This window comes from Leucopleurus acutus (genome assembly GCF_964270905.1).
Source record: "Leucopleurus acutus genome assembly, chromosome: 3".
Classification (NCBI taxonomy): domain Eukaryota; kingdom Metazoa; phylum Chordata; class Mammalia; order Artiodactyla; family Delphinidae; genus Leucopleurus; species Leucopleurus acutus.
Genome location: NC_139145.1, coordinates 948,449 through 975,843, shown reverse-complemented (window position 1 = coordinate 975,843; position 27,395 = coordinate 948,449). Strand labels below are relative to the sequence as shown.

The 27,395-nt window shown below is 56.1% G+C and overlaps 1 protein-coding gene across 1 annotated transcript; it reads right to left on the bottom strand.

Annotated features, from left to right (window-relative positions):
- Positions 1-205: 205 nt before the first annotated feature.
- PWWP3A (PWWP domain containing 3A, DNA repair factor) lies at positions 206-16,839 on the bottom strand. The gene is made up of 13 exons (XM_082836389.1): positions 16,646-16,839; positions 15,988-16,073; positions 14,610-14,680; positions 12,350-13,081; positions 11,109-11,210; positions 9,347-9,417; positions 7,989-8,065; positions 7,467-7,527; positions 5,959-6,034; positions 5,569-5,619; positions 4,718-5,154; positions 3,482-3,570; positions 206-377 (listed from the first exon to the last, which is right to left on the bottom strand). The coding sequence occupies exons 1-13, from the start codon at positions 16,697-16,699 to the stop codon at positions 323-325; spliced, it is 1,962 nt and encodes a 653-aa protein (XP_082692515.1). The 5' UTR covers positions 16,700-16,839; the 3' UTR covers positions 206-322.
- Between the last annotated feature and the right edge of the window lie 10,556 nt (positions 16,840-27,395).

Here is a 27,395-nt window from a genome sequence, read left to right as displayed (position 1 = left end):
AGGAGCCGCACACAGGAGGGAAACAAACGGAAAAATACACTGATGTTGCGGGAGCCGCACGTTCGTATGAGAGTCTTTACAGCTCCTGTTTAATGTTGGGCACAGTGCTTTTCAACACAAAACACAAACGTGCACCTTCTGTGAACCTGCACGGTACAGTCACAGGTAATGACGTAAACTTAAAAAAAAAAAAGCCTCTGTCCTTTCAAACCCTTTCAGGAGCTGTACCTTCCACAAGAGCCAGGAAAACAGAGGCAGCAGCCGCCAGGGAGGCCAACGGCCCGCCTGTGCTCCAGAGCGCAGGGCCTTGCCTCCACCGGCCTCAGCTTCGCCGGCTCCTTTCTTCCAGGAGCTGCGTATCAAATATTTCTTTTTCCCTGCAAAACCAAAAGGAGATCACTTCGTTTTAGTCAGCAATTCCCTCTCCCAAGGCAAGAGAAATCAAAGAAAAATAAACAAATGGGATCCTAACCAAACTTATAAGCCCTTGCACAGCAAAGGAAACCATCAACCTATGGACTGGGAGAAAATATTTACAAATGATGTGACTGAAGAAGGCTTGATTTCCTAAATATACAAACAGCTCATACAACTCAATAACAGAAAAACAAACAACCCAATCGAAAAACGGGAAGACCTAAATCCAAATTTCCCCAAAGACATACAGATGGCCAACAGGCACGTGAAAAGATGCTCAACATCACTAATTATTACAGAAATGCAAACCAAAACTACAATGAGGTATCACCTCACACTGGTCGGAATGGCCACTGTTATGAAGACGACAAGTAACGGGGGATTTCCCTGGTAGCGCTGTGGTTAAGATTCCGTGCTCCCAATGCAGGGGCTATCACCTGATCCCTGGTCAGGGAACTAGATCCCACGTGCATGCCACAACTAAGACCCGGTACAACCAAATAAATAAATATTAAAAAAAAAAAGTCTACAAATAACAAATGCTGGAGAGGATGTGGAGAAGAGGGAACCCTCCACCCTCCTCCTACACTGTTGGTGGGAATGTTAAGTTGGTGCAGCCAGTATGGAAAACAGTACGGAGATGCCTCAAAAAAGTAAAAACAGAATTACCATATGATCCAGCAATCCCACTCCTGGCATATACCCAGACAAAACTCTAATTCGAAAAGACAGGTACTTCCCTGGCGGTCCAGTGGTTAGGACTTCACCTTCCAACGCAGGGGGTGTGGGTTCCGTCCCTGGTCAGGGAGCTAAGATCCCACATGCATCATGGCCAAAAAACCAAAACACAAAACAGAAGCAATACTGTAACAAATTTAATGAAGACTTTAAAAATGGTCCACATCAAAAATATCTTTAAAAAATCTTAAAAAAAAAAAGAACAGATACATGCACCCCAACATGCATTGCGGCACTCTTCACAACAGCCAAGACATGGAAACAACCTAAATGTCCATCGATGAATAGATAAAGAAGATGTGGTACACATATACAATAGAATACTACTCAGCCATAAAAAAGAACAAAATAATGCCATTTGCAGCAACACAGCTGGACCTAGAGATTATCATACTAAGTGAATTATTTGTAGTTTTTTTTTGCCATGCCACACAGCTCGTGGGATCTTAGTTCCCCAACCAGGGATGGAACCTGGCTGCGGCAGTGAGAGCACCAACTCCTAACCACTGGACCGCCAGGGAAATCCCCATACTAAGTGAAGTAAATCAGGCAGAAAAGGAGAAATACCATACGACGTCACTTATATGTGGAATCTAAAATATGACACAAATGAACTTATTTACAAAACAGACACAGACTCACAGACATAAACAAACTTATGGTTGCCAAAGGGGAAGGGTGGGAAGGGATAAAGTGGGAGTTTGAGATTAACAGATGCACACTGGTATATATAAAAAAGATGAACATCAAGGATTTACTACATAGCATAGGGAGCTATACTCCGTATCTTGTAACAAACTGTAGTGAAAAAAATCTAAAAAAAAGAACACAGACACACACACGTGTACACATATAACTGAGTCACTTTGCCGTACACCTGAAAGTAACATAATATTGTAAATCAATTATACTTCAATTAAAAACAAACAAACAGGGCTTCCCTGGTGCACAGTGGTTGAGAGTCCGCCTGCGGATGCAGGGGACACGGGTTCGTGCCCCGGTCCGGGAAGATCCCACATGTCGCAGAGCGGCTGGGCCCGTGAGCCATGGCCGCTGAGCCTGCGCGTCCGGAGCCTGTGCTCCGCGACGGGAGAGGCCACAACAGTGAGAGGCCCGTGTACCGCTAAAAACAAACAAACAAACAAAAAAACCAACCAAACAAAAAAAAAAAACCATAAACAGAGAAGTGAGTGTTTCATAGGGACCAAGTTTCAGTTTGGGAAGATGAGAAAGTTCTGGAAATGATGGTGGGGATGGTTGCCCGACAGTGTCAATGTGCTCAATGCCACTGAGCTGTGCGCTTAAAAGGGTTAAGATGTTGAATTTTACGTTATGGGTATTTCACCACAATGAAGAAAAATAAACTACAAAGAAAAAATGGTGAAACAGCAAATTGTCCTTTAAAATGGCTATCTGTTAACAAAAAATTACATGATCAGTTAGTTGACTGGCTGCCCCTCTCAGGATCAACAAGGAATATGATCCTGAGGGGGACGACCCAAAGGTAAACGGAACACAGCAGCCTAAGAACCCCAAGAGGAGACCCAAACCCTGTCGGGGTGCCGAGGCTCGATGGTTTGTGCACAAGAACCTAAACGCAACTACGGTGTGAAAAGAAGCGGGAGGTGGATGCACCAGGACAGACCCACTGCCCGACCGACACCCGGCCCAAGGGACCCCTGGCTGCCCAGGCTCGGCGCCTGAGGCGGCAGGGCGCGGCCGGGGCACAGCCCATGGCCCTCCATAGGCATCTGGGGTGCCTGCAGCCGGTTGAGGCTGCGGGAAACTCAGGACGCCCTCCGACCAGCAGCCCGAGCGGGAGGGTGGTGCCAGCTGGAGATGGGCCTCTCAGATCTCACTCTCCCGGGAGCACCGTCTCTTTACCGGGTGTGCAGGGCAGCCGCTGAGGCTGGGGACAGTCTGTACCACGAGACCCTAGTTGAGTCTTCAGCCTGTCACCGCCACGCGGCCCCGCCTGCTCCCAGCAAGGCCTGGCAGCCCGCCCAGAGACAGGATTAGGGGCTCCAGACCGCCAGTCCAGGGCGCTAACCACAGCAACGTGAGAGGAACATCTTGATCACCGCATTCTTCCCGCCAGCCAGGGACGTCCGGGCAGCGGCTGCTGCTTCATCTCACTGTTTCCTCAAATAGCCGTGGCATCGAGGCAACGGGGAAGAACGCTGGGGAGGCAAACATCAGCCCCACGAAGGACGTAGGGCGCGGTGGGCCCAGCTCTGCCCGCTCGGACCAGGGCCCCTCAGCCCAGCCACCGCAGCCGCCGGCGCGTGGAGACGAAGCCCTTCGGGACGCAGCGCGGCCTGCCTACCGGTAGCTGAGTGAAGGTCCTCGTATGTACTTCTCCTCAGCCGTCTTGTAGTCCACAGCATCCACAGCGGAAATCGCGCAGATGATGGCCTGCAAGAGGGCAGCACACGTCAGGCTCGGGCCAGGCCCGGCGGCTCGCACGGAGCTTGGAGGAGGCCGCGTGGGCGGGTGGTCCAGCCACGTCCCGGCCGCCAGGGCCCTCCCTGCTCAACACTCGTGCAGTCTGCAAAATCTCTGCTCCTGGTGTTTCCTAATTAAATCTACAATGCTCTCTCTTGGATGAGATGAAAGTTCATGTCACTAAAAGCAGCGAAAGGCAGAACCTGGGGACTTCCCTAGCGGTCCAGTGGTTAGGACTCCATGCTTTCACTGCCAGGCCTGGGTTCAATCCCTGGTTGGGAAACTAATAAGATCCCACAGGCCGTGTGGTGTGGCCATAAAAAGAGAAAAAAAAAAGGAAAAAAACAAGAAAACACAAAGAAGTAATCTGAATATACAATAGATGCCTGATATCAAAAGATCACTGTTACTTTTTGGAGTGAAATCATAGTATCGTAGCTATTTATTTTTGAAGAGCTCCTCTGGTTCAGAGCAGGGTTTCTCTCCCCTCGGCACGGCTGACACAGGGGCCGTCCTGGACTGTGGGGTGTGGAGCGGCATCCTGGTCCCCACCCACAGGATGGCAGAAGCCCCCCACTCGTGACGACCACAGACAACCCCAGACATCCCCCAGTGTCCCCAAGGGGCAGGATCACCCTTTGTAGAGTCACACATGAAAGTATGCACGGATAAAAAACAATCCAGAAGGAGGGACTGGAGGTGCAAGTGGAGCAAGGCCACACTATTCCAGCTGGTGACGGACACGTGAGGGTTCACGGCGCTACTTAATTTTTCTTAACGTATTTGAAACCTCCACAACGATAAAGCTCAACACTTTAGAGCCTGGTGACATTTTCCCACACATTCATTCATGGCCAGCAGCATCCTCCCTGAACTGAAGAACGGCTGAGGGGCCGTGCACCAGCTCCTCGACCGCCCGCGCCCCAGCTGAAGCGCGTTCGCAAAGCTTAAGCTCCCCTTCCCCTGGGCCAGGGACCAGCCGAGGGGCCCAGGCCGCAGCACCCAGCCCACAGCACCTCGGGGAGACGGCTCAGGCGGCACCGCCCCGGGAAGGCTTCTGGAGAACGACGCCCAGGCCCTGGCACCCCAGGGTGCCGCAGGGCCCGCCGGCGCTCACCTCGGGCAGAAGCACGTCCAGGACGAAGCGGATGCCGTCCGCGTGCCTGCGTGCCAGCAGCCTGCTGCCCGCCTCCTGGTACACCCCCTGCAGGTACTTCACCACCAGGTCCAGCTGCTCCTCGTCCTCCAGGTAGGTCTCCACGCAGGTCACGTACTGACCCGAGCTCAGGAACGTCTTTAGCCACCTGGACGGCTTCCTGTTCTTCAGGATGGCCCGCAGGTGGCTCTCGGCACCCCGCGCCTTCACGATGTACTCCACCAGCTTCTGGTTGGCCCGGTCCCGGGCGGCCCGCGAGCGATCAGGGAGCACCTTCCTGCAGGCCGGCCTCCTGCCCCGCGGGTTCCCTGCCGAGGCCTCCTCGGGGCCCACCCCGCTCAGCGGGGGGAACCTGGTCCCCTGGACGTCCCGCTGGATGGACTTGCGGACGGGGGAGCCTGCGGAGGAAGCGCACTCCCGTGACTGGGCGCCCTCGGCTGTGCCGGGACGGTCCCCGAGGGCTCTCCCCCCAGTAGGACCCCCGCCCCTCGTCCCAGCTCTGCCCTCCACCCTGCTTCAGCGGCACCCTGCAGAGGCCAGTGACAGGAGGGCAGGGAAAGGGCCACGCAGATGCCCCGGCCCCAGGCGGGTGACCTGGGCGCTGGCGGCAGGTGTGGGTGTGCAGCCGCCCTCCCGGCCCCACGGCAGAGGGAAGCAAGGGGACCCCGTGGACCCAGGCATGGCTGGACTGTAGGCCTCAGGCTTGGGGCGCGCTGCCCGCCGCACACACCCCTCCAGAGCTCAAAGAAGACTGCCGCTCCTAACGGGCAAAAGAGCGGGTCCCACCTTAAAGGAGCTGCTGGTGGACTTACTTATATCAGCCGCGTAGTATTCCAGGAAAGAGCCTGCGAAGGAACGACAGCCTGCACAGGGGCGGAAGGGAAGTCAGGTCACACACAGGACTGGACTCTGCCGGGTCGTCCAGCCGGTGTGCGCCCTGACCTCAAGCCCGAGGACCCCCCCATGGCCGGACCTGGGACAGATGGAAACCAACCCCGATTCAAAGGAAACTGTTCTGTTCAGACCCAGGATGAGCCTCCACCAGGCGCCTGCCCATCCGCAGGGATGGGGAGAAAGCCTGCTCGGGGCAGGGCTAGACAGCTATGGGGACCGGGCCACCCTCCGCCCTCGGGGGCCCTCAGGGGAGGCCCTGCACTGCTGCCCCCCGTCACTTCGTGCAGGGGCACCGGAGCCCCACGTACCCAGTCGGACTCTGTAGTCGGTGATGAGGGAGACGCACCAGCCGATGGCCTGGTCGAAATCCTCCTTGGCCTCGTCCTGCAACAAAAGCCAGACGGCGGGCGTCAGCCGGGAGCACCTCCGAGGTCCCGCGTCCTCAGTCCCCTCGTCCAGGAAGGGGCCTGCAGACGCCCCCGCACAGGGCTCCCTGCGAGGCATGTCTGGGGCCGGGGCTGCTCAGAAAACGGTCACCTGTGAGCCAAGCCCTCGGGGCCGAGAGAGACACCACAGACCCTGAGAGCAGGAGGGCGAAAACCCACCGCAGGGCAGCTGACGGGCCATCAGATCGACAAGACCTGAGGTTGCAGGAGATGAACCCCGTGGGAGACGCCTCTGGGCCCGTGGCCCTCGACTGTACACAGTCAGTGGGAAGAAGTTCTGCCCCGGGGGAGGGACCCCTGGCCTGTGATCCTCACAGCAACCCAAGGCCGTCACCCCCGGTGAGAACCCCTAAGCTGGGATGACCAGCGAGACCAGCCTGAGACCCACAGGCGTGTGATGGGAGGGGCAGGCAGCTCCAGAGGAGGAGGGCGCTCGGGCCGTGGCCAGGCCCGCTGACCAGCACCTGGGACAGCAGGGTGGCGCCGGCACATGCCTGAGCTCCCACGGCCCGTTTCCAGGGGACGTGCCCAGGCATCCGGGTCCCGCGAGACCTACGCGCCATCTTCTTGAACCCAGGCGTCCTTGCGATAAAACCCATTTCTCAGGTATTTGAGGCACACGAATCTCAAACTCGATTCCCCCCCCCCCTGCCCCCGCCCTCCGGTCCCAAGAGCCCAAGGCTGGGTCCAGCGTGGGTGCCGACCTTCCGAGCAGCGCCTGCACTCAAGGCCCGTGGCCTGCTGCCCTCAGAGAACAGATGGTCGGCGGGAGACGCCCTGACAGTCCTACCGCATCCCACTCACCAGCTCAGACGCTGCTTCCCACACGGGAAGGCATCACCCCATGCCGAGCGCAGAGCCCGCTGACCGGGGGCCAAGCAGACACCCACGTTGGAGCGGGGTTCACGGGCCCCATTGCCCGACCCAGTCGCAGTCTGTGTTTTTGAAAGTTGGGACAACGAAGTGGTGGGTGTTTCAGAGTTAACAGACAGCACCGTGTGGACCAGCTCCTGGGGACTCGGGCTGGGCCAGTCACAGGGCCACGGCGACGGTGTTCCCTGATGTATGTGGCGCTCAGGCTCACGGCCTCGGGGTCTATGGTGCCCTTCCCGGGGGCGGCTCAGACACAGCCGCAACTTGTGGGCCTTGGCCCTGGGCTCTCCCACCTCCCTTCTGCGCAGGGCGCCCTGTCCTCCACGCCAAACCTGCTCAGTGGGGAACGGCCAGCAGCCGCCCGAGGGGCAGTGACCCCCAGCGGAGCAGCCGAGGCCAGGCGCCACTCCCACAACTACCGCTGTCTGAAGGGCCTCGTGGTGGTTACCAGCCACCAAGCCAGCCCTTCAAAGCAGCGCAAACAACCATCCACGTACCAGGAGCGCCTGCTTTTCTTTACAATCAAAGTGCTTCAGTCGCCGGAGAGACACCGTGATGCTGGAAGCAGAGAGAGCAGAGGTTCACGGGAACCAGCCCCATCTCGCGACCCAAAAGCGTCCTTCCTCTGGGAAAACGTCGGGCCTCTGCCAGCGCCGGCTCGTCGGTGGAGGGAGCCCCTCGGAGCCGGGCCCAGGTGTGCCCACACTTCCAGGCCGGCTCCGGGCAGACGGTGCTCCTGCCCCCAGTCGAGGACTAGGGGGGTGACTGGGCAGGGGGCTGCTCACGGCCCCTGCAGGGAGCCAACTCTGCTGCAGTTTGTGGGAAACGGGGGCCCAAGGAGTGTCCGGCAGGGCTGACTCTGGAAGCCGACAAGCAGTCTGGAAAACCCGACCATCTGGCCGCGTCCCTGAACACCACCTTCACAGGGATCCTCATCTGGGGCTCTGGACCCCACCCCGGCCCCCTTCGCCAGCCTCCACCCAGAAGCACTCGGCAAGAGCAGACAACAGTGGGTTTACCCTCTCCCTTTGGGGTTCATGTTTCCTTCAATGAAAAGCACACTCGCTTTCTTCTCTCTTCGCCTGACGCTTTTGACCTGTTGGCAGATCCAAGAAAACCAGGTGTCAAGGACCCAGAAGGTCGTGGGTTTTCGACACTTTCCTGATGTCACCTCGTCAAGCATGTGACGAGGAACGCAGCCGGCTTGGACTGACAGCCGACACCGGGGAACGCTCAGAAAGCGTCGCGTGGCCCTCAGCGCCGCTCCGACCGAGCAGAGCCAGGGCTCTACAAGAGGAATCACGGCCACTGCCTTCAGCACTTCCGCTCGGCTCAGGGCGCGATCCTCCTCACTCTGGGGGATGGGCAAAGCGAGCTCCGGGAGGCCCCGGCCGGGCCCAGCAGAGGTCAGGCGGGAGGCGGCAGGCTGTGGACCCCGGAGGGGCCCCCCCTCGGTGTCACCAGCGCCGTGGGTGAGGCTGGAGCCCGCACGCCACTGGCACCCATGAATCAGCAGGGCCCCCGGGAACTGGGGAAAGCGGAATGGCGGGGAGAAGGCTGCCAACCGCAGGGGGACACGGCACCTCGGGAAGCGAGGGTCCCCGATAATCAGCCCCCCAAACCCTGCCACGGAGCTGCACGGCAACCCCGGTTCAACTGCACGTCTGCGCTCTATCTACAGGTGCCGCAAATATTTCATTCTGTCCTTCCCGGGACAGTCAGTCACGTGTCAGGAGGCCATGCTGACCTGGATGAGCTCAGACTCATCGCGACAACAAAAGCCGCTCCACTGTGGCAGCTATCTTTCGGATTTACACGCCCCTGCCTCTTCCTAAAAGTTAAAGGACTACAGCTAGAACCATCAGAACCCCGTCCCTGCCAGAAGACAAAGGGGGGGAAATTAAGGTGGAAATGGCAGGAGCGAGGGCAACCGGGTGGTGCCCCTGTGTCACAAATTCTCCAACTGACCATGGGCACCGTCCAAGCAGGCGGAGGAGGCACAGCCAGGACGTCAGCCACACTTAAGGGTGTCCCCTGCACTGGGGGCGCAGCCAGGACCTCAAACACCTGCTGTGCCACCGATGCCCACCCTAATCTGCTCGCTAAAAAGCTGAAATGTAGAATATTGAAAATGAGCAAACTGTGGGCATTTTTTGGAGGCGGGCTTTCTAAGCCTGCCTGATGAAAACCTGACCTGTAAGCCTCACGATCCTTTGTGCCAGAAGGCTGAGACCCCCTTTCCTTAAGTAAACGTGTCCACGTTGATGCTCATGGACCCAGCGTTTCCCCAGTAACAACAGAGCAGTGAACCAGCTGCCCGGGTGCTGGTGTCAAGAATGGAGGGCGCTGGACCTCGGGGGCAGAGAAGGATTCTTACCACTGCGGGCCAGAAGGGGTATTTTTGGTATTTAAGCCAGACTAGCATTCCTACTTCAAACGAACGTGGTTCTAGAATGGAAAGAAAGAAAGGAAAACAAAAAGAGACAAGTTAGCTCCATATCAGGCACGAAAAGCAACTGCTGGAGAAAACACAACCACGGAGACGCTGTTCAAGCCCAGCGTTGACCCGAGAGTCTGAGGGGCAGGTTTGTAACTCCTGCCCCTGGAACCCAAATGCCGACCACAAGCGCGGCCAGGGCGACAGGTGGTTTCCTAGCAGTGACCGTGTGCCGTGCTCGTGGGGACAGGGGCGGGCGGGGGCTCGGTGTCACCTCTGCAACTGCTCTGTAAGCCTCAGGTTACTCCAGAATAGAGCACTTTTTAAAGAGCTTGGCACGTAAACAGAAAGGAGACCACAGCACACAATGAAGACCCCATATGGGGACTGAATTTCTGAGAAGCTCATCTGTCTGGGAAACTGGGGGCTTTAAAGGGTTAAAATAAAGAGAACTATTCCAGCAATCGTAAGATAACTACAAGTAACTTCTCAACAAAATTTAACTGCATCCTCAGCCAAAAAAGTTCCAGAATGTGTAAATAACTCAAATATTCAAGAACCAGCCGCGCTGTGGTGTCTGACAGGAGGAAGGGCTGTGAGAGAAAGGGGACCTGGGGCACAGGGAGCCGCCTGGGGCACACGCAGAGCGCTGGTCACCCGCGAGAGGAGCGTCATGGCCCCCAGGACGACGGGTCACGGGTGCAGACAGCCGACCCGGGCCGACTGGCCAAAACACCAGCAAACCGAAACCAAATGGAAGACAAAACCGGGAGAAAAGAGCCAACGCCCGGGTTTCTGGGGCTGTAACTGACCCCCATGTGGAGACGGGGATGGAAACGCCCTCTGCAAGAAGGCACAGCGGCCCCCCTGCGCCCAGCGAGCCCGCGGGGAGCTGACCCCAGTGACTCCCCAGGAGCCCAGGCACTGCAGCCCAGGCGGAAGCATCCAGACACCCCAGTAACCAGCCGCCACCAGGAACCATCGGCAGAGCCCGCGGGAAACGCCCGAGACTCGCGTACACAGAAAGGGCAGGGAGCCTGCTGCGTGGGGACGACGGGGGAGGGGGTGGGGTGGCTCCAGGCCAGCCCCCCGGCCGTGCAGGAGAAGCCCCCAGGCCTCCCGTGCTGCTCGTGCTACAGCCTGTGCACGCGTAAATGTTTCACAATAAAGAGATCCAAAACCCAAACCAAAACCACCCCCAGACCACGTTAAGACTAACGGTTAACGGGCGAGTCTAATACTGAAACCGGTCCTCAGTTATTTAGTTGAAAGCAAACTAGCTTTCCGTTCCTGGCCGGTTCTGACCTTTGGGCCGGTGTCTGACCCCCTTCCGGGGAGGACAGGGGCAGCTGACCTGTGCCCGGGGGCGGGGGCACTGTGCACACATGGGGGCGCCAAGCCCCTGCTTCTCCGGACGCCACCCGGGAAGGCTGCGAGGCAGCGCCAGGCCGCACCCAAGTGGTGGCGACAGAGCCCATCTATTCACTTGGCTGCCGTCCTCCGTCCCCTCTGAGGGGACAGCAGGGAGGCTGGGCTGTCACGCCCCAGGGAGCCCCCCTCACGTGGCTGTCCTGGACAGCGGACCCCGGACTCCCTGTCTGTAAGCCCTCGGCTCAGGACGAAACCCAGGCAGCGCAGCGAGAGACCTTCCCCGGACGTCGGGCACCGCAGGCCTCCCCCAAGGAAGGCGCCGCCCACTCACCACGGTATAGGAGGATTCTCGGGGGCTCCTCGTCCTCCTCGTTCTCTGCCAGGAGAGAGTTCACGGTGTCCAACTCCACTGACTCTTCAGAAGGTGGACGGGCTGCCAACAAGGGTAGATCAGACTTTCCCCGTCACAGTCCTGGGGACTCAGCCCGGGAACAACACCTCCTGATACGTGGGCATCGGCGCAGAGAGCAAAGCTGCCGCGACGCAGACTTCCCCGCGGCCTCGCTCAGGCAGGGCACGTCGGTTAAAGCACGTTCAACAGAATAAGAGAGAAAGGAGGGCAGGAGAGACCGCGAGCGCAAGCAGGGAAGGTGGAGGAACTGGGCAAGTGGTCCTCGCGTGCAGCTTGTCCCTTCACGCAGGTGCCCTCGGACACGCGGGGAGGGGGCGGCCCTGGGGCCAGGCCCCTTGGGAAACCATCCCCGCGCCTCCGGCGCTGGGGAGAAGGCCCCTTTCAGGGGCCGAAGAAAGGCAGAAACCCAGGAGTGACTGCGGGGCAGGCAGAGCGCAAGGTATCAGCCGTGCAGAAATGAAGATTTGCAAATTAGCATTTCAAAACTAAGTGGGATGCTACAATGTCCAAACGGGGGGAATCATAGCGCCTGGCTGCAGCCACACAAAAATACACGACACGGGAATCCTTAAAAAGTCAGGAGCCTTTCAAGTGAGTTAATCACTTCTGAGATTCCTGCCAATTTAACGGGAGTGCATCATGGCTTCTGCCACGGGAAGAAGAAAGGAATTAATCCTCGGGGAGCAGATGCAGCATTATCACAGCCACATGCTTCCGCCCCGCGCCCCTCCACTCCCTCCCTCCGCTTCAAAACAAAAATAAAAACACACAAGTATTTGGGAGCAGTTGAGGTAATTATAGCCCAGTGGGAGAGACAGACGAAAAGGACTTAGAAGATCTCTGCTTGGGATCTATCTTTGTAACAATCTAATTCAGGATCTGGTTAAAAATACACGGGTGGGGCTTCCCTGGTGGCGTAGTGGTTGAGAGTCCGCCTGCCGATGCAGGGGACGCGGAGCGGCTGGGCCCGCGAGCCATGGCCGCTCAGCCTGCGCGTCCGGAGCCTGTCCTCCGCAACGGGAGAGGCCACAACCGTGAGAGGCCCGCGTACCGCAAAAAAAAACAAAACAAAACCAGGGGTGTCTGGCTCCGGCTGGGCCGCAGGAGCAGCAGACGCCGCCCCCTCCCCGGCGCACGCCTCCTCCCCTCCGGGGCTTTACCTCCCTCCAGGAGCCGGGCGTCTCTGCTCTCCTCTGCGGGGCCGAGCTGGGTGGGGCTGCGCGGAGCCATGCGGGGTCCCGGTCTCTGGCCGCTGTCCGGGCACGGGTGCTGGGCAGGGTGGCCACGGGCACTGGGGCCGCCCCGAGGACCCTCGGCCCCACCTCCGGGAGAGGAGCGCAGGGCTGCCAGGCCGGCCACCATCTCACTCTCTTCCTCCCGAGCTCCCTCCGAGGACGGAGGCGCTTCCTGACCCCAGCTGGGGCCCCGTGCTAGGTTCCTCTCCCGTTTACTCGGTGTCGTTGTCCGGTTCACCGTCCGGTTTGCCCGGTGTTTTCTGGATCCCCGTCCGTCCTGAGCACCACTGCCGACCAAGGAGACAGCTTGGGCGCGCAGGCCTCCGCTTCTCCCGAGCCCCTTCTTGTGGTCCACTCTGCACCCGGGGTCCTCCTTGCGAGCGGGCAGGCCGGACAGCCTCTGGGGCGCACGTTCCCTCCTCGTGTGCCCAGGACTGCCCGACGCAGCTTCGTGGAGCAAAGGCGAAGGGCTGGGGTGGCAGAGCGAGGAGGCCGGTTCCGTGGGCTTCGCTCTCAGAGACTGAGTGGTCCTCTCTTCCCTGGAAGAGCTTCCTTGACGCGGACGGGTCCTCTCATTCAAAACATCCAGAGCCACGCGGAGCGACCGCCTGTAGGCCAGCTCCTCCAGGGGCGTGGCAGCAACCTCGTTCTGCAAGGCTGAAGGACAGAAAAGGAGCAAAGCCTGGTGATGGGCCCTCCACCGGCTGGGGCGTCTCACTGGGACCGCTGGTCTCGGCACCTGAAGGGAGGCTGACGCTTCTCACCTACATCTTCCCAAAGGAGGGACCCGGATGACAAAACAACAGTTGAGGGCTGCAAGGTTTCCCTTTCCCAAAAGCAAACTGACTGACCCTACCCTGATTGGGTTACAGAGATACATTCCTCCAGGTTACAAAACAATGCCGCCGGCAAAACCTATTCAGAGTTTGTCTGATCCTCTCTCAGCCTCACAGTTTCAAATTCAATCAGGGTCAACAGAAACCCACACCAACTAAATAAGAACTCTGCGGGCAGTGCACTCTGGGGTGGGGGTGACGAACAGACAGCTACGAGGCTCCTCGTGGGCCGGTAAACCGCCCACACTCCTCTGCAAGGGCGTTTCCAAGCCAGCAAGCGGCACCAGGGGCCTGGGAACTTCAGCCTGAACAGCCTTCCTCATTCACGCAGGCGCCGTGCTCTTTATCTGAACGAGGGGACAGAGGCGACGCCACAGCTCAGCAGGCATAAATTACGCCTCCATCAACACAGTGTTTGCCCGTCTAATGGCAAAGGCGCCCACAAGCAAGTAGCCCCCCAACATGGGCTGCACGGACAGTCACGGCATCCGAGAGGTGCTGGTCATTGCCGCCCGAGGCGGGCATCGTGCTCTGAACGAGAGCTGTTTCCCCAGAGACGCAGGAACATGGACCCTACGTCACAGTCACCTCTGGAAGATACCCTGGGTAACCTTTACGCAAGACAGGAAGCTCTCCGCACATGAAGTAAGCACTCCCAGTCTCAGCAGGGAGAACGCTTCCGCGTCTGGGCCTGCGGAAGGGCGCACCTAGGCCGGTGCCCAGTCTGTCTCCCCCAGGGTGTGTGTACCTTGGGCAGAGCTGGGCCGGGCTCAGGCCAAGTCTGTCTGACCTGCGGCGAGACGCCAAGGAGGCCGGAGTCTGGGCTCCACTTCCAGCCCGCCTCACGCCGCCCCCCGCCCCGACAGCCCGCAGACACCGTGGCAGCAAGGCTGGTGCCAGTCACACCCTTTTTTCTCCCCTGGGCTCAGCGATAGAATTTAAATACACATCCAACTGCTTCTCAGACCTTGGGCGGAGGCCAGACCAGCAACAGAAGCACCTCACTCTTGCTACGTGATAAGCAAAAAACATAAAAAGAGGAAAAGCCTCTCTCCCTTTCTTCAGGGAGGCGCCCCCCTTCTGCACGGCCTGCAGGGCCGCGGATGTGGCCTGTGGACCCTGACGCCACCACTGGCCATCCTGGGAGTCAAGAACAGGATGGGCTCGAGGGGGCAAATTCTAGAAAGGGTGAAGAAAACAGACCCATCTCCTCCAGCTCAGGGAAATCACGTTCCCTTGTATGAAGGGGAAACCCTGAACAGGGTCGCTTTGCAGACCTGAGTCTCCATCTTCTCCCAAACTGCCTCTTACTTAATTAAAACCTCCGTTACTCAAAAACATGCTCTTACCTAACGAGGAAGCGATGCCTTCAATGTGAGACTTCTTCAGGATCTGGGCTCCCGTGCTTTTCACCTTAATTCTGCAGGGACAGGAACGGCCGTTATACGCCACCAGCCATGCCACCAAGACGTTTTCAAACATGTTTTGCTTTAAACGACAAAAGAATTAGATTCATTTTCTTCCTTTGCACCCTTCCACTCAAACCAAAAGTCACGGCCAACTGGGAATTCATGCACCTGAGGTGAGAGGTAGCAAGGACCCTGGTGAATGTTTTTTTGTTTTTTCCTTTCCCCTTTTAAGACACAAAAGGTTGGCTGGATTTAAGAGCAAAAATGAATTCAGGGCTTCCCCGGTGGCGCAGTGGTTGAGAGTCCGCCTGCCGATGCAGGGGACGCGGGTTCGTGCCCCGGTCTGGGAGGATCCCACATGCCGCGGAGCGGCTGGGCCCGTGAGCCATGGCCACTGAGCCTGCGCGTCCGGAGCCTGCGCTCCACAACGGGAGAGGCCACAACAGTGAGAGGCCCGCATACCGCAAAAAAAAAAAAAAAAAAATGAATTCAAATTGTGACTTTTATGCGGCAAATCCCACTTTCAACTGCACAAATAACTCCTTTGTTAGATTCTCAGGGTAGAGAATAATGTCACTAAAAGCTGTTTACAGACCAGCAGGTGTGTTTTAGTTTAAAAGGATGCGCTTTCCTTTCAAACTCGAGTATTCAATTACCTTCCCAGCCTCGGGGAAAGTGTGAGCTGTGGACTAAGCAGGCTTAGGAGCGGCTCTGAAGAAAGAGGGATGGGGACGCAGGGAGGCGGGGGCAGGAGCTGACTTGGTTTCATTCTCTATTTAGAATTGGGAATTCCCCCGTCAGACACACATGACCTGGGCATTTTAATCATTCCCGGTCATCTACGTCCTTCCACCATGGACGATCAAGAACACAACGTAACGTGCTTCCCCCACACCCATGTGTTTGCCTTCTGAACGCTAAACGACAGTTTCTTATGAGAGGCACAGGCTCAAACATCAAATATCCCAAAACTCAGGGGACTGTTACACAAGTTTCTGAAAAAAAGACACACAAATACATCTGTGGGAAGGAAACAGCCCTACTTGAACTCCAACGAGCGTTTACCTCCCGTTTAATTTACATTCGTTCCATTTTTGTACTAATCTCGCTGGACATCAGTACGTCGTATACATCTTCAATTTCCAAACTTTCGTGAAATAAAAATCAGTTGTTTTCCTCTTTGGGTTATTTTGACCCCATTTATAACTAAAAAAATAAGAAGCCCTTAAGAGTGCTCTTCGCTTTTTTGAGGAAGGAGTGGTGGTATCCGAAATCCCGTATGGAAAAAAGACAGTATCACAAAAACACAACACTTAACTTTTTGTCTAGGGAAAGTATCTGAACGTTTAGAAAAAATTCCTTTTTTCTCTTATTTTTGGCTGACTTCTCAGTTCCGGCCAAGACCTACATTAGAAAAAAAGAAGAAGAAAAAAAAACCTTGTTACTAAGACACAACAAACAGCTAACACAATGTAAGAAGCCGTGGCGACCCATAAATACAAATGCAGCAGATGATTCTTAAAGGAGCAAAGGACTCCAGAGGCAGGGAAACCGAGGCACAAGGTGCAGCAGCAGATCCAGACCAGTACCAGGGTTTTATCTGGCCCTCTTCCCACTATGCTGCTGGGAAGTCTCCCCGAGATACTCCTGTTATTTACTATCAGGGCTCCCGGCCAGCTATTTCCTTGAGTTACAGCCTTACATGCCTTTTTATAGCTGACTCTGTTAAATTTGTTTTTTTTTTTTCCCCAGTGTGAGGGAAAAAAAAGACACTTTCGGAAGCATAACCTTGTAAGCACTCAACCAAAACCCCATTAGACGGGGAAGGAGGGAGAATCGGTGCCAACGGAGAGGAGCGCCAACTGTTCAGACTCAATTATTTCGCTGAAGCAGCTCCTAGGTATCTCCTGATAAAGATTTTACTTGTCACCCGAAAGTCATTTCTAATTCCTAAATTACAGAAGAATGGCTGTCACCTTTGCAGGCCATAATCGCTTTTTCCATCTGCAGAGGACATACTTGGCATCCATCACGATTTAGACTCATGTGGTAAGCAGTAATGATTTGGCACAAACAAAGTACTTGAAGGTCTGACGCGATGTGCCCTGCAACAAAATTTGCACGGTGGTTTATAACATCGTTTGCTTCCCATTTCAACGCAGACACAACCCTCAAGGGCAAAGGTTAGCGGGGCTGATCCTCAAGGAGATGGTTCAATTCCATCATCCTGCACTGAGTGGGCTCAATGCCAAAAAGAAGTGACTGGCCTCAGTGCCTAGGGAGACGCCTGGATGATTTTCATAAATAAAATACAGCCAAAGTCCCTCCCAAAGGTTCTGTCTAGATTACTTTTAAAAGGCTCCTGAATAAATCAGCCTGCCTCCAACGTCGGCGGGAGAGGCGTTGTAAACAATCAAAGCTTAAAAACAATCAAAGCTTACAACCCTCCCATGTTTGGGGAGTTAACAGTTGACCACAGCGCAAAAAAATAAAATCAGAGGAAAATGACTGCTCTTTTGGCTGCCGTGTCCCTGAAAGGACTGGACAGCTGCAGACCGTTGATTACATCAATGGGGAAGGCTGGTCTGGCGGTGACAGTAAAGAAAAGGACGTGGGGGGGGGTTCGTTTGTGCAAAGAGGGGTTCACCCCGGCAGGAGAGGGTGGGTCCAGTTAGCAGAGGATGGGGGCTTCAGGGAGCGGGGGAGCTTCAGGGAGCAGAGATAGGGGTTCAGGCAGCAAACGAGGGGCTTCAGGGAGCAGAGGTAGGGGTTCGGGGAGCAGAGATGGGGGTTCAGAATGCAGAAGTGGGGTCCAGGCAGAAAAGGGGTTCAGAGAGCAAAGGGGTTCAATGAACAGAGACGGGGGCTCCCGCGGCAGGGCGGGTTACCGCCCTGGGAAGCCTCTTTCGGGGTTCGCCCCTCCCCCAGGCCCGCCCCGCCGCCTCAGCCCCCGCCCGGACGACCCGAGGCGCGCAGCCCGCCGGGCTCACCCAGCGCCCCGCCTCCCCAGCACGGCGTCCCCGAGCCCGGTGCGGAGGGCGAGGTGGCCGCGGCGGTCCAACAGCGGTTGCACCCGCGCCGCCCCACGCGCAGCCGTCCGCGCCCGCGCTCACCGCCTCCTCCTCCGCCGCCGCCGCCGCCGCCGCCGCTCCCGCGGGCCGGGGGCGGGGCCAGCCTGGCGGCGGTACCAAGCCCCACCCCCGCCTCCGACCAATGGGGAGCCCGCGTTCGCGCCACGGCCCCGCCCCTTCCGCCCGGCTGGGCGCAGAGAGACAGGCGGGCGCGCGCTAGGCTGACTGAAGGGCGCGGGCGGGCCTGCGGGCTCGAGGTGGGCGGCGACGGCGGCGACCTCCATCTTCCGGCCCGTGCCCCCGCCTCCTCCTGCCTGCGCCTGTCAGGCCCCCTTGGCTCTCGAGGCCCCTCCCCGCCGAGGCCCTGAGGAAAGCCTCGAGAGCCTTCCAGAACCTTCCATGGCCCGAGGCGCCTGCGGTGAGGCGTCGCGGCGGTTCCGACCCGCGCCCACCAGAGGGGTGGTCGTGCGTTTCGCACATGACCCACTTGTGCGGGCGGTGACCCGGGAAGCAGGTACCCCGCCGGCCGCGTCAGTGCGGTGGTCGCCGTGGGGTCGGTGTGAAGACACAGTGTGGGGTTCCGGTGTGTGAAGTGGCGACCCCACAGACGGCCGCACACGCTAGTGTGTCCCCTCCGCCCGGACCCAGAGTGTCTGTTGGGTCGAAGGCAGAATTCGGGGTTCGGCGTCTCGTGGCGCCGCGTTCGGGAGCCGGTTCTGCTCGGCCCGCTTCGTTTGGGGAAGTTTTGTGTCAAACGCGGCGGGTCGCGAGGGGGCCGTGGACACCGGTGCAGCCCACGCAGGGCCAGGTGGCCGCTCGCCCCGGTCATGCGGCGGTCGGAGTCCCTGTTCACAAGATCAAGGTGTTGAGCGGGGTCCCTTCGTGGCCTCCTCAGGGCCCCGAATGCATGGAAACACGGCGGGGCGTCTCAGTCCACAGGCCACTTGGATGCTCTTTGAGAAAGTACAGATTCCGCCGTGGTGCCGGCTGGGTCGCTCAGGGGTGTGTGTGTGTGTGTGTGTGTGTGTGTGTGTGTGTGTGTGTGTGTGTGTGTGTGTGTGTGTGTGTGTGTGTGTGTGTGTGTGTGTGTGTGTGTGTGTGTGTAAACACGTCTTCATCTTTGACGTGGTTCATGGTTCAGTAACAAACATAATAACGTTTTTTCTGCCATCATCCAATTAGCAAAGGTGAGAGAAATCCTCGGGCCCGGCCCCAGCGCGGGATGTAAGATGGGCAGCCGTAATTCGGGTCTGCTGAGACGTGTGAATTGGTACCTTTCTGGAAAACGACTTGACGTTATCTGTCAAATGCCTCGAAAGCGTTGCAGACCCTCCAACCCTGCAATTTCCACTTCCAGAGATTTATCGTAAAGATATCATCAGATGTGCACAAAGATGGGTGTGCAGTGATGTTTTCTGCAGCGTTACTTATATCGTGGAAAAAATCAGGAGGCCCTGAGATGTCCAACAGTAGAGGTGTGGTTAGCTAAAACATGATCGAAGTTATTTTTTGAAATGTCTTCGGTAACAAGAAATATTTATGATGCATTTCCAGTAGAAGGGGAAAAACTTTTAATGAAAGCCAAACAGACTCTGAGAAGGGTGGATCTTGTCAAAGGATGTTCCCTCACTGACTCTGCCAGTCATTTGTGCTGCTTCAGAAGTAGACCCTTTGGTGCAGCTGTGAGTCTCGATGATTTGGGGTGTGTGCTTATTCTTTAAACGAATGTTTGAGAGACTACTTGGTGACAGGAACTGGCCATACAGTGGTGAGGAAAATAGCACTCAGGGAATTCAGCCTGATGGAGAAGACATTTAATAAAATCACAACTAAGACTGAAACACTTTATGCTGGCACTACTACATGCACTTTGCAATTATTAATTTTATTTAACGCAAGAACCCTAAAATGTTAGTATAATAATCGGCCCCGGGACTCCCCTGGTGACGCAGTGGTTAAGAATCTGCCTGCCGGGCTTCCCTGGTGGCGCAGTGGTTGGGAGTCCGCCTGCCGATGCAGGGGACACGGGTTTGTGCCCCGGACTGGGAAGATCCCAGATGCCGCGGAGCGGCTGGGCCCGTGAGCCGTGGCCGCTGAGCCTGCGCGTCCGGAACCTGTGTTCCGCAACGGGAGAGGCCACAGCAGTGAGAGGCCCGCGTACCGCAAAAAAAAAAAACCAACAGAATCCGCCTGCCAATGCAGGGGACAAGGGTTCGAACCCTGGTCCGGGAAGATCCCACATGCCGTGGAGCAGCTAAGCCCGTGCACCACAACTACTGAGCCCACGTGCCTAGAGCCCGTGCTCCACAACAAGAGAAGCCACCACAATGAGAAGCCCGCGGACCGCAATGAAGAGTAGCCCCTGCTCGCTGCAACTAGAGAAAGCCCGTGGGCATCAACGAAGCCCCAAGGCAGCCATAAACAAACAAATAAAGAAATAAAAAGAATTATACCGTTAGTATGATTCATTTAAAGATAAAAAATAATAATCAGCCCCGTTGTTTTGGTTATCACTGTACAGCAGAGGACCATGAAGCCCATTAGCTGAAAGAACCGAGTTGTTTGCTCACAGTTGTGCAGTCTGGCCTGGGTTCAGCTGCGTGGTTCTTCTGCTGGTCTCGCCAGTGGCCACATGGGTGCTTGTGTTCACCTGGCAAGTCAGCCAGAGCCTGGGCCTGTCGGGTTTGTCTCTCCACATGCTCTCAGGGCCTGGCCCCTCCACATGCTCGCTTCAGCAGGGAAGCAGACTTGTTGCCTACACGGCTGCTCAGGGTTCCCAAGAGTACAACGGTGGACGCTGCCAGTCCTTCTTAAGGTGTAGGCTTGGAGCTGGCACGGTCTCACTTCCACCATGTTCTCTTGGTGAAAGCAACTCACAGGGCCAGTTCAGATATAAGGGGAGAGGATTATACCAGCAGATGTGATTCATTGGGAACTTTCAAGGAAACTAAGATAGAAAGAGGTTAAGTCACCTGTCTAAGGCAGAGCTAAGACTTGAAACAGGAAGTCCCGCTCCAGAGTCCAGATTGGTAACCACTGTACCAAAAAATAAATAGACGTTCTGAAGAAGTTAATACAGGAGAAGCGCAGGGAACTTTGAGAATTACAGAGACAACCTTGTCTGGAGCAGGGGTGTGGGTGGGGATCAAGGAAATAACGTTTAACCCTGAAACCTGATGTCTGATTGGGTTGGGGGAGAGCTTTCAGAGCTTAGGGAACTGTTTAAAGGCTCTGGGGTGGCAGAAGGCCCAACTCGTCAGAGGAACTGAGTGAAGCCTAGTGAGGCCAGGACCAAGGTGGAGGTGGAGTGACACAGAGGAGCCCCTCGAGGCTTGGATGTGCCCTAGGAAGATTTTTTTTCTATCTTATTATTTTAAAAATAATTATAGATTCATAGAAATTTGCAAAAGTAGTACAGAGAGGTCCCTTGTACCTGTCACCCAGCTTCCTCCAAAGGTTATCTTATGTAACCATAATATAGTATCAAAACCAGGACAGTGACATGGGGACAGTGCGTGTAGACTTCTGAGTCATTGTATCTCTTGTGTGGATTTGTGTAACCACCAGTCAAGATACAGGGCATTTCTCTCCCCACAGAGAGCTCCCTCCAGCTACCCTGGGTAGACCCCCACCTCGCCGCCACGCCTAACCCCAGGCACCAGGACTCTTCTCCATCTTTGTCATGCTGAGAATGTTCTACAGAGGCGACAGTGCAGCACGGAACCTTTGGAGGTGTGTTTCTCTTACTCAGTGCAACACCCGGGCGATGCCTCCAAGCCCTCGAGTGTATCAGGACTGCCTTCCTTTTTGTTATCGAGCAGTATTCCATGCTGTGTGTGTGCCGGATAATCTCCCTATCTTAAGGTCCCTAACCTCAGTCCCATCTGCAGAGTCCCCTTTGCCATCTCACATGATACATACAGAGTTTCCAGAGATGAGGGTGTGGACATCTTTGAGGCCCATCTGCCCACTGCAGGGATCGAGGGGCAGTGGGGGGGCCTGAGTCACCTAGGCCTTGGATGTACCATGTCTGCCCCACATCCCACGGGTCCAAACATACCCACGCAGCTATGCCTAGGTGCAGGCCGGCTGGGAGAGTTGTCCTTATTCTGGGGGCCACATGCCTAATCAAGAATGGGGTTCTTCTATTTGAGGGAGAAGGGATATTGGAGGGCAGCTGACAAACTGTCACAGCAGAAGCCATCCACACCTCACCCCTGTGTAACTCAGAGCAGCATTTTTGTTACTTGGGACCCTTACCATAGCATGTAAAATAGAGGGGAGGCTGGTGCTGTGACTCTGGGGGGCCAAGAACAAACCCCAATGAGAAAGGCACCTGCGTGTCCTGAATCGCTCCTGCCGAGACCCCAGGTGCCAACGGCCACACCTCAAGCTCTTGTGCCAGCGGCCTCCTGTTGGCCGCTCTCCACCCAGTCTCCCCCCTGCTGTCAGTGTCTTTAACTGGGTGGCAGGCAGAATCCTGAGCTGGTCCCCAATGGCTCACGCCCTTGAGCATGGGTAGAACCTGCGAGGTGATGAGCACCACATCCTGATCATATGATACTCTGGCAAAGGCAAAGGGATTTTCCCAATGGAATGAAGGTCCCTAATCAGTTGACCTGTAGTAATTAAAAGGGAGATTATCCTGGCTGGGCCGGGCCAGATCGAAGGAGCCATTTAGAAGAGAAAGAAGACTGGGTTCTCCGGGAGGCTGCAGAGGCTCTCCTGTGGTCCATGGGGAAGGGAGGTGCCATGCGTTATGCAGCTCCCAGGAAAGGAACTCAGCCAACAACCTGTGAACTTGGAAGAGGCCCCAGCCTCGGATGCAACACAGTCCCAGGTGACACCTGGATCACCACTAGGGGACCCTAGCAGAACACCCAGCCACACGTGCCCGGGCTCCTGACCCACAGAAACTTTCAGATGGTGTTGTTTTAAGCTGCCATTTGTGGTAACCTGCTGCAGTGCAGGCGTCCCTTGGTCCACTGAGGCAGAGTTCCCAAGTTCCCTCTCCCGCCTTCCTCCGTTTCTGTTCTCTCCAGGGCCACCTCCCCCTCCAGTTCCAGCTCAAGTTTCGTGAAACCCTCCCTGGGAGCCCAGCCCAGGGAGCAGGTTCTCCCTCTGAGCCCACGGCCGGTCTGAACCTAAAGCATGGTGGTCACTGGCACTGTTCCCGTCTGTTTGGTTCTCTCTCCTCCATAGGGCGCATCCTGCCCACTTGATGCAGACGTGGTCAGGGCACTTGCTTTGGCTGATGAAATGTAAGCAGAGCACCGTGGCCAGCATGCATGTCCCCTCATCCCCTTTCTGTCCACCCTGGGGACCGGCTCTGCCCCTGATGCTGGCTGCCCCGCCAGCCGGGCCCGGGAGTAAGGAGGATGGTGATACACAGATGAGCGCCACCAGCTCTGGTGGACAGCTGGTGGATGAGTTCCCGTGGCTGCAAACGATGACATCCCTGACCCCACACTTCCGGAGACATCTGAGATCGAGGTGTGGGCTGCGCTGGTTCTTTCTGGGTGCTTGAGGGAGAATCTGCCCCACACCCCTCTCCCCGCTGCTGGGGGCTCTGACAATCCTTGACTTGTAGACACATCCTTCCCCTCCCTGCCTCCATCTTCACATGGCTTTTTCTCCCTGCCAGCTGTCCCTGTGTCTCCTCTTATATGGACACCAGTTGTTGGATTTAGGGCCCACCCTAATCCAGTACGGCTTCATCTCAACTAATTACGTCAGCACAGACCCTATGTCCAAATAAGATCACATTCTGAGGTTCTGGGTGGACCTGAATTTGGGGGGGGGATGATGTTCAACCAAGTCCCACTAGTGTCTGTGAGAAATGAACCTTAGTTGTTTATAGATGCTGAGCTGCGGGGTGTTTGTCACTGCAGCACCACCGTGCGAAGCCTCGCTGATTTATGCCGTAATGTAATTATTTGTCTACATACTCGTCTACCCGAGACGCTGACCTCCTACTGACAAGAGACAGTGTCTTTCGTTACTGTATCGTAGAGGGTGGTTGGGGAAAAAATTAATTTTACCAGCTGGTATCAGAACTCATTTTAGAGACCAACTGGGCTTGTTTAGGAAAATACCGTAATTAGTACTAGGGGACGGTGAGCGAGGCCCTGAGGACGTGAGATGAAAGGGCCCACAGGGAGACAGCTAAACTCTGCATGAGAAAATAGCTGCATTCTGGAGGAGAGGGAAAGGAGCCACGAGAGGTGGGGACCCATGGAGATCAAGAGACAGAGAGACCGCGGGAGACGGCGGAGCAGGTGGGGGTCAGGGGCCTCCCACATCCCATTCACGGGCCTCGAGCCACGAGGCGGGATTGGCCCGAGCCTTGAGGAGCTGGAGCAGCTAAGCTAAAGCAGAGAACTGGCCTGCACGGCCCAGCCCAGCAGCCCGCTGGGGCCCAGCAGCCAGGCACCCCGGGCAGCACCTGGTAGGCGCGCAGCACAACCGTGTCCAGCAAAGATGAATGCTAGCGTGGTTGCTGGAAGGCGCCCGCGATTCACAAGAAACCCAAGGAGAACCAAGCTACTAATTAAAACAAGGAAACCCTAATGTGCCCAGGTCCCCACAGAGCCGAGGCCCAGCTCACCTGGTACTGACGTCAGCCAGACGTGGGCGCAGGGCCGAACTGGAGGGAGGGCACGTGGGCTTCCGTCACGTTCTTTGGCCTTGTCTGGCTGCCTTAGGCCTGTATTCTGTATTGTTCTGTTTTTAAAAAACAAAGTAAAAACTTTTAAGACCACCAACACAATGCTAGCTCTTCTGTGATCTGTGTCCGCCTCTGTCTGGGCCCCAAGGGGTCGCCAAGTGCTGCTGAGCTAACTACTCTTTGCCGCACCGCGTTGACCCCCATCCCCACAGCCGCCCCACTGCCAGCTGTCCCGGGAGCCCAGACTCCTCCCTCGGCCTTCAGGCCTCATCCATGGCTCCGCTGACCACTGTGAAGGAGCCGTGTGCCCTTCTCAGCACTGACCCCATTGTGCAGTGACCGGCTTTAACGCCAGGGTATGGTCTCCCCCTGCGACTGCTGATGCTGAGGCCAGTCGTTTTCGGGGGGGGGGGGCGGGGCGCAGGCACTGTGGGGTGTAGAGCAGCATCCGTGGCCCCCATCCACTCGATGCCAGGGGCACCCTCAGTCGTGACAACCACATATGTCCCCAGACATGGCCCAGTGTCCCAGGGGAGCAGAATCCCCCTCGGGTGAGGCCCACGGCCACAGACTAATTGCATCACTGCCAGCAGTCCTGGAAGTAGCCGTGCCTGGGTCAGCTTGCTCCCTGCAGTGTCCTCAGGATGAGCCCTGCACCTGCACCCAGGGTATGCTTGACTACTGGTGTCTGAACCCTCACAGCAGGCAGATTTCCTCCAGAACTTCCCTGTGTAGGTCAGCCCTGCCCTTTGGGCGGGAGCCACAGCAGAAGGAGGGGAGAGCCCAGGGGTCAGGCGGCCTGTCCCGGGACGTCCTTCACCAGGCCCCAATGTCAGCCCACCCCATCTTTCTCCCTCCGCCATCTCCTGGCATTCCCAACCTGATTTTGGCAAACGGAACTTGGTTTTCCTCTTCACGCAAAACCTTCCTGCCTGAGACCCGAGACAGTCCAGCCACGCACCTCAGTAACCAGCCGTGTGCATTTGGCACATGGTTATTCTCGGGGCTCAGGACTTGGTGCCATCCATGGGGGCTGTGCTGGCAGGGGACTAGCACCTCAGATGAAATGCTAACGGGGCAGCAGCTGGAGTGCCTGGCCCGGGAATCCCAACATAACATAGATCCCGTCTGTAGAGCGCTCCAGCTACCCCTGGCCTTGGAGAGAAAAGTGTGTCACCAGACAAGGATGCAGCCCCTCCAGAATCTGGAAAAGGCAGGAACCAGAGTCTCCCCTGTAGCCTCAAGAAAGAAATGCAGCCCTGCCCACACCTGGATTTTAGCCCGTGAGACCCATGTTAGACTCCTGATTTCCAGGACTGTGAGAGAATCAATGTGTGTAGTTTTAAGCCTTTGAAAAAAATTGCAGTTGTGGACAATAGAATAAGAAGAAATTTATCCACGCTTTCTAATCCTCATTTTATGTATTTCCAACCCACCTTTATAAATACCAAAAATATTAAGCATGGTGATATTACTAAGAACACAGTTCAAAAACACATACCATCCCACACCCATTAGGATGGCAAATACTAAACAACAACAAAAACACAGGAAATAACGAATTGGTGAGGATGTGGGGAAATTGGAACCCTCTTGTGTGGCTGGGGGGAATGAAAAAAGTACAGCTGCTGTGGAAAGTCTGCAGGGTCCTCAAAAATTTAAACGTAGAATCACGATATGCTCCAGCAATCCCACTCCTCGGTACATACCCAAAAGAAGGGAAATTAGGGACTCAGAGATATTTGCATACGCATGTTCATAGCAGCATGACTCACAACAGCTAAAAGGTAGAAACAACGCAAGTGTCCATGGACGGATGATGGATAAACACAGTGTGGTCCATCTACACACTGGCATGTTATTCCGCCTTAAAAGAGGAGTGACTTCCCTGGTGGCGCAGTGGTTAAGAATCCACTTGCCAATGCAGGGGACCTGGGTTCGATCCCTGGTCCAGGAAGATCCCACATGCCGCAGAGCAACTAAGCCCATACGCCACAACTACTGAGCCTGCGCTCTAGAGCCCGACAGCCACAAGTACTGAAGCCCGCTCGCCTAGAGTCAGTGCTTCACGAGAAGCCACCGCAATGAGAAGCCCACGCACCACAACGAAGAGTAGCCCCCCCGCTCGCCGCAACTAGAGAAAGCCCGCGTGCAGCAACAAAGACCCAGTGCGGCCAAAAATAAAAATAAATTTAAATAAAAAGAGGAGGTTCTGACACCTGCTACAACGTGGATGAGCCCTGAGAACGTGATACTCAGAGAGGCGCGCTGACACAGAAGGACAAATACTGTCTGGTTCCACTCACAGGAGGTCCCTGGAGGAGTCAGATCCACAGAGACAGGAAGTAGATGGTGGGGGCCAGGGGCTGGGGGAGGGGTGGGGAGTCCGTGTTTCATGGGGACGGAGCTTCAGTTTGGGAAGATGGAAGACTCCAGGAGATGGATGGTGGGGACAGTCGCACGACGATGTGCATGTGCTTAATGCCACCGAGCTGTGCACTTGAAAATGCTACATTTTATATTTTACCACATAAAATTTTTTCTTTCTCTAAATTCATCCCTACAAGCAAGCATTTCCTGTACCGTGTGGGATGCTTCCTGGTGTGTTCACTGTTCGCATCAGAGGGCGACCGACACCCCGCCAGGAACATGACCCCGTCGTGGCCCCCCTTCAGTTCTCCTGTCGCTGCGTCCTCCACTCCACGGAGATCCCCCGGCGTCCCCAGACCAGGAAAGGGCGGTGCGCTGCAGTGTCTCTTCAACAAAGAGTCAAGGATTAGGCCCCGTTGAGTTTCCATCCTGTTTGCCTTTGATTTTTTTTAAAAAGCCTTTCATTTTACCTATTAGGCATTTCAGGGCAGGCTGCACAGTGTCATCTGCATTTCAAAAAAGCGCCGCTGTGAGGATTTGTTTTCTTCCTTTTTTCTGTTTCCTTGTTCTTCTCCCTGACGTCGGTAATCTACAACCGTCTTTTGTTTTCTTCAAGGT

What these genes read in the sequence shown, in the direction of transcription:
- PWWP3A (XM_082836389.1), bottom strand. Translation starts at nt 16,699, where the DNA reads ATGGATGCCAAGTATGTCCTCTGCAGATGGAAAAAGCGATTATGGCCT. An exon ending in AGCGATTATGGCCTGCAAAG is followed by an intron (nt 16,074 to 16,645) that starts GTGACAGCCATT and finishes TTTCTAATGTAG; the next exon opens with GTCTTGGCCGGAACTGAGAA. An exon ending in GAGAATCCTCCTATACCGTG is followed by an intron (nt 9,418 to 11,108) that starts GTGAGTGGGCGG and finishes TTTCCATTCTAG; the next exon opens with AACCACGTTCGTTTGAAGTA.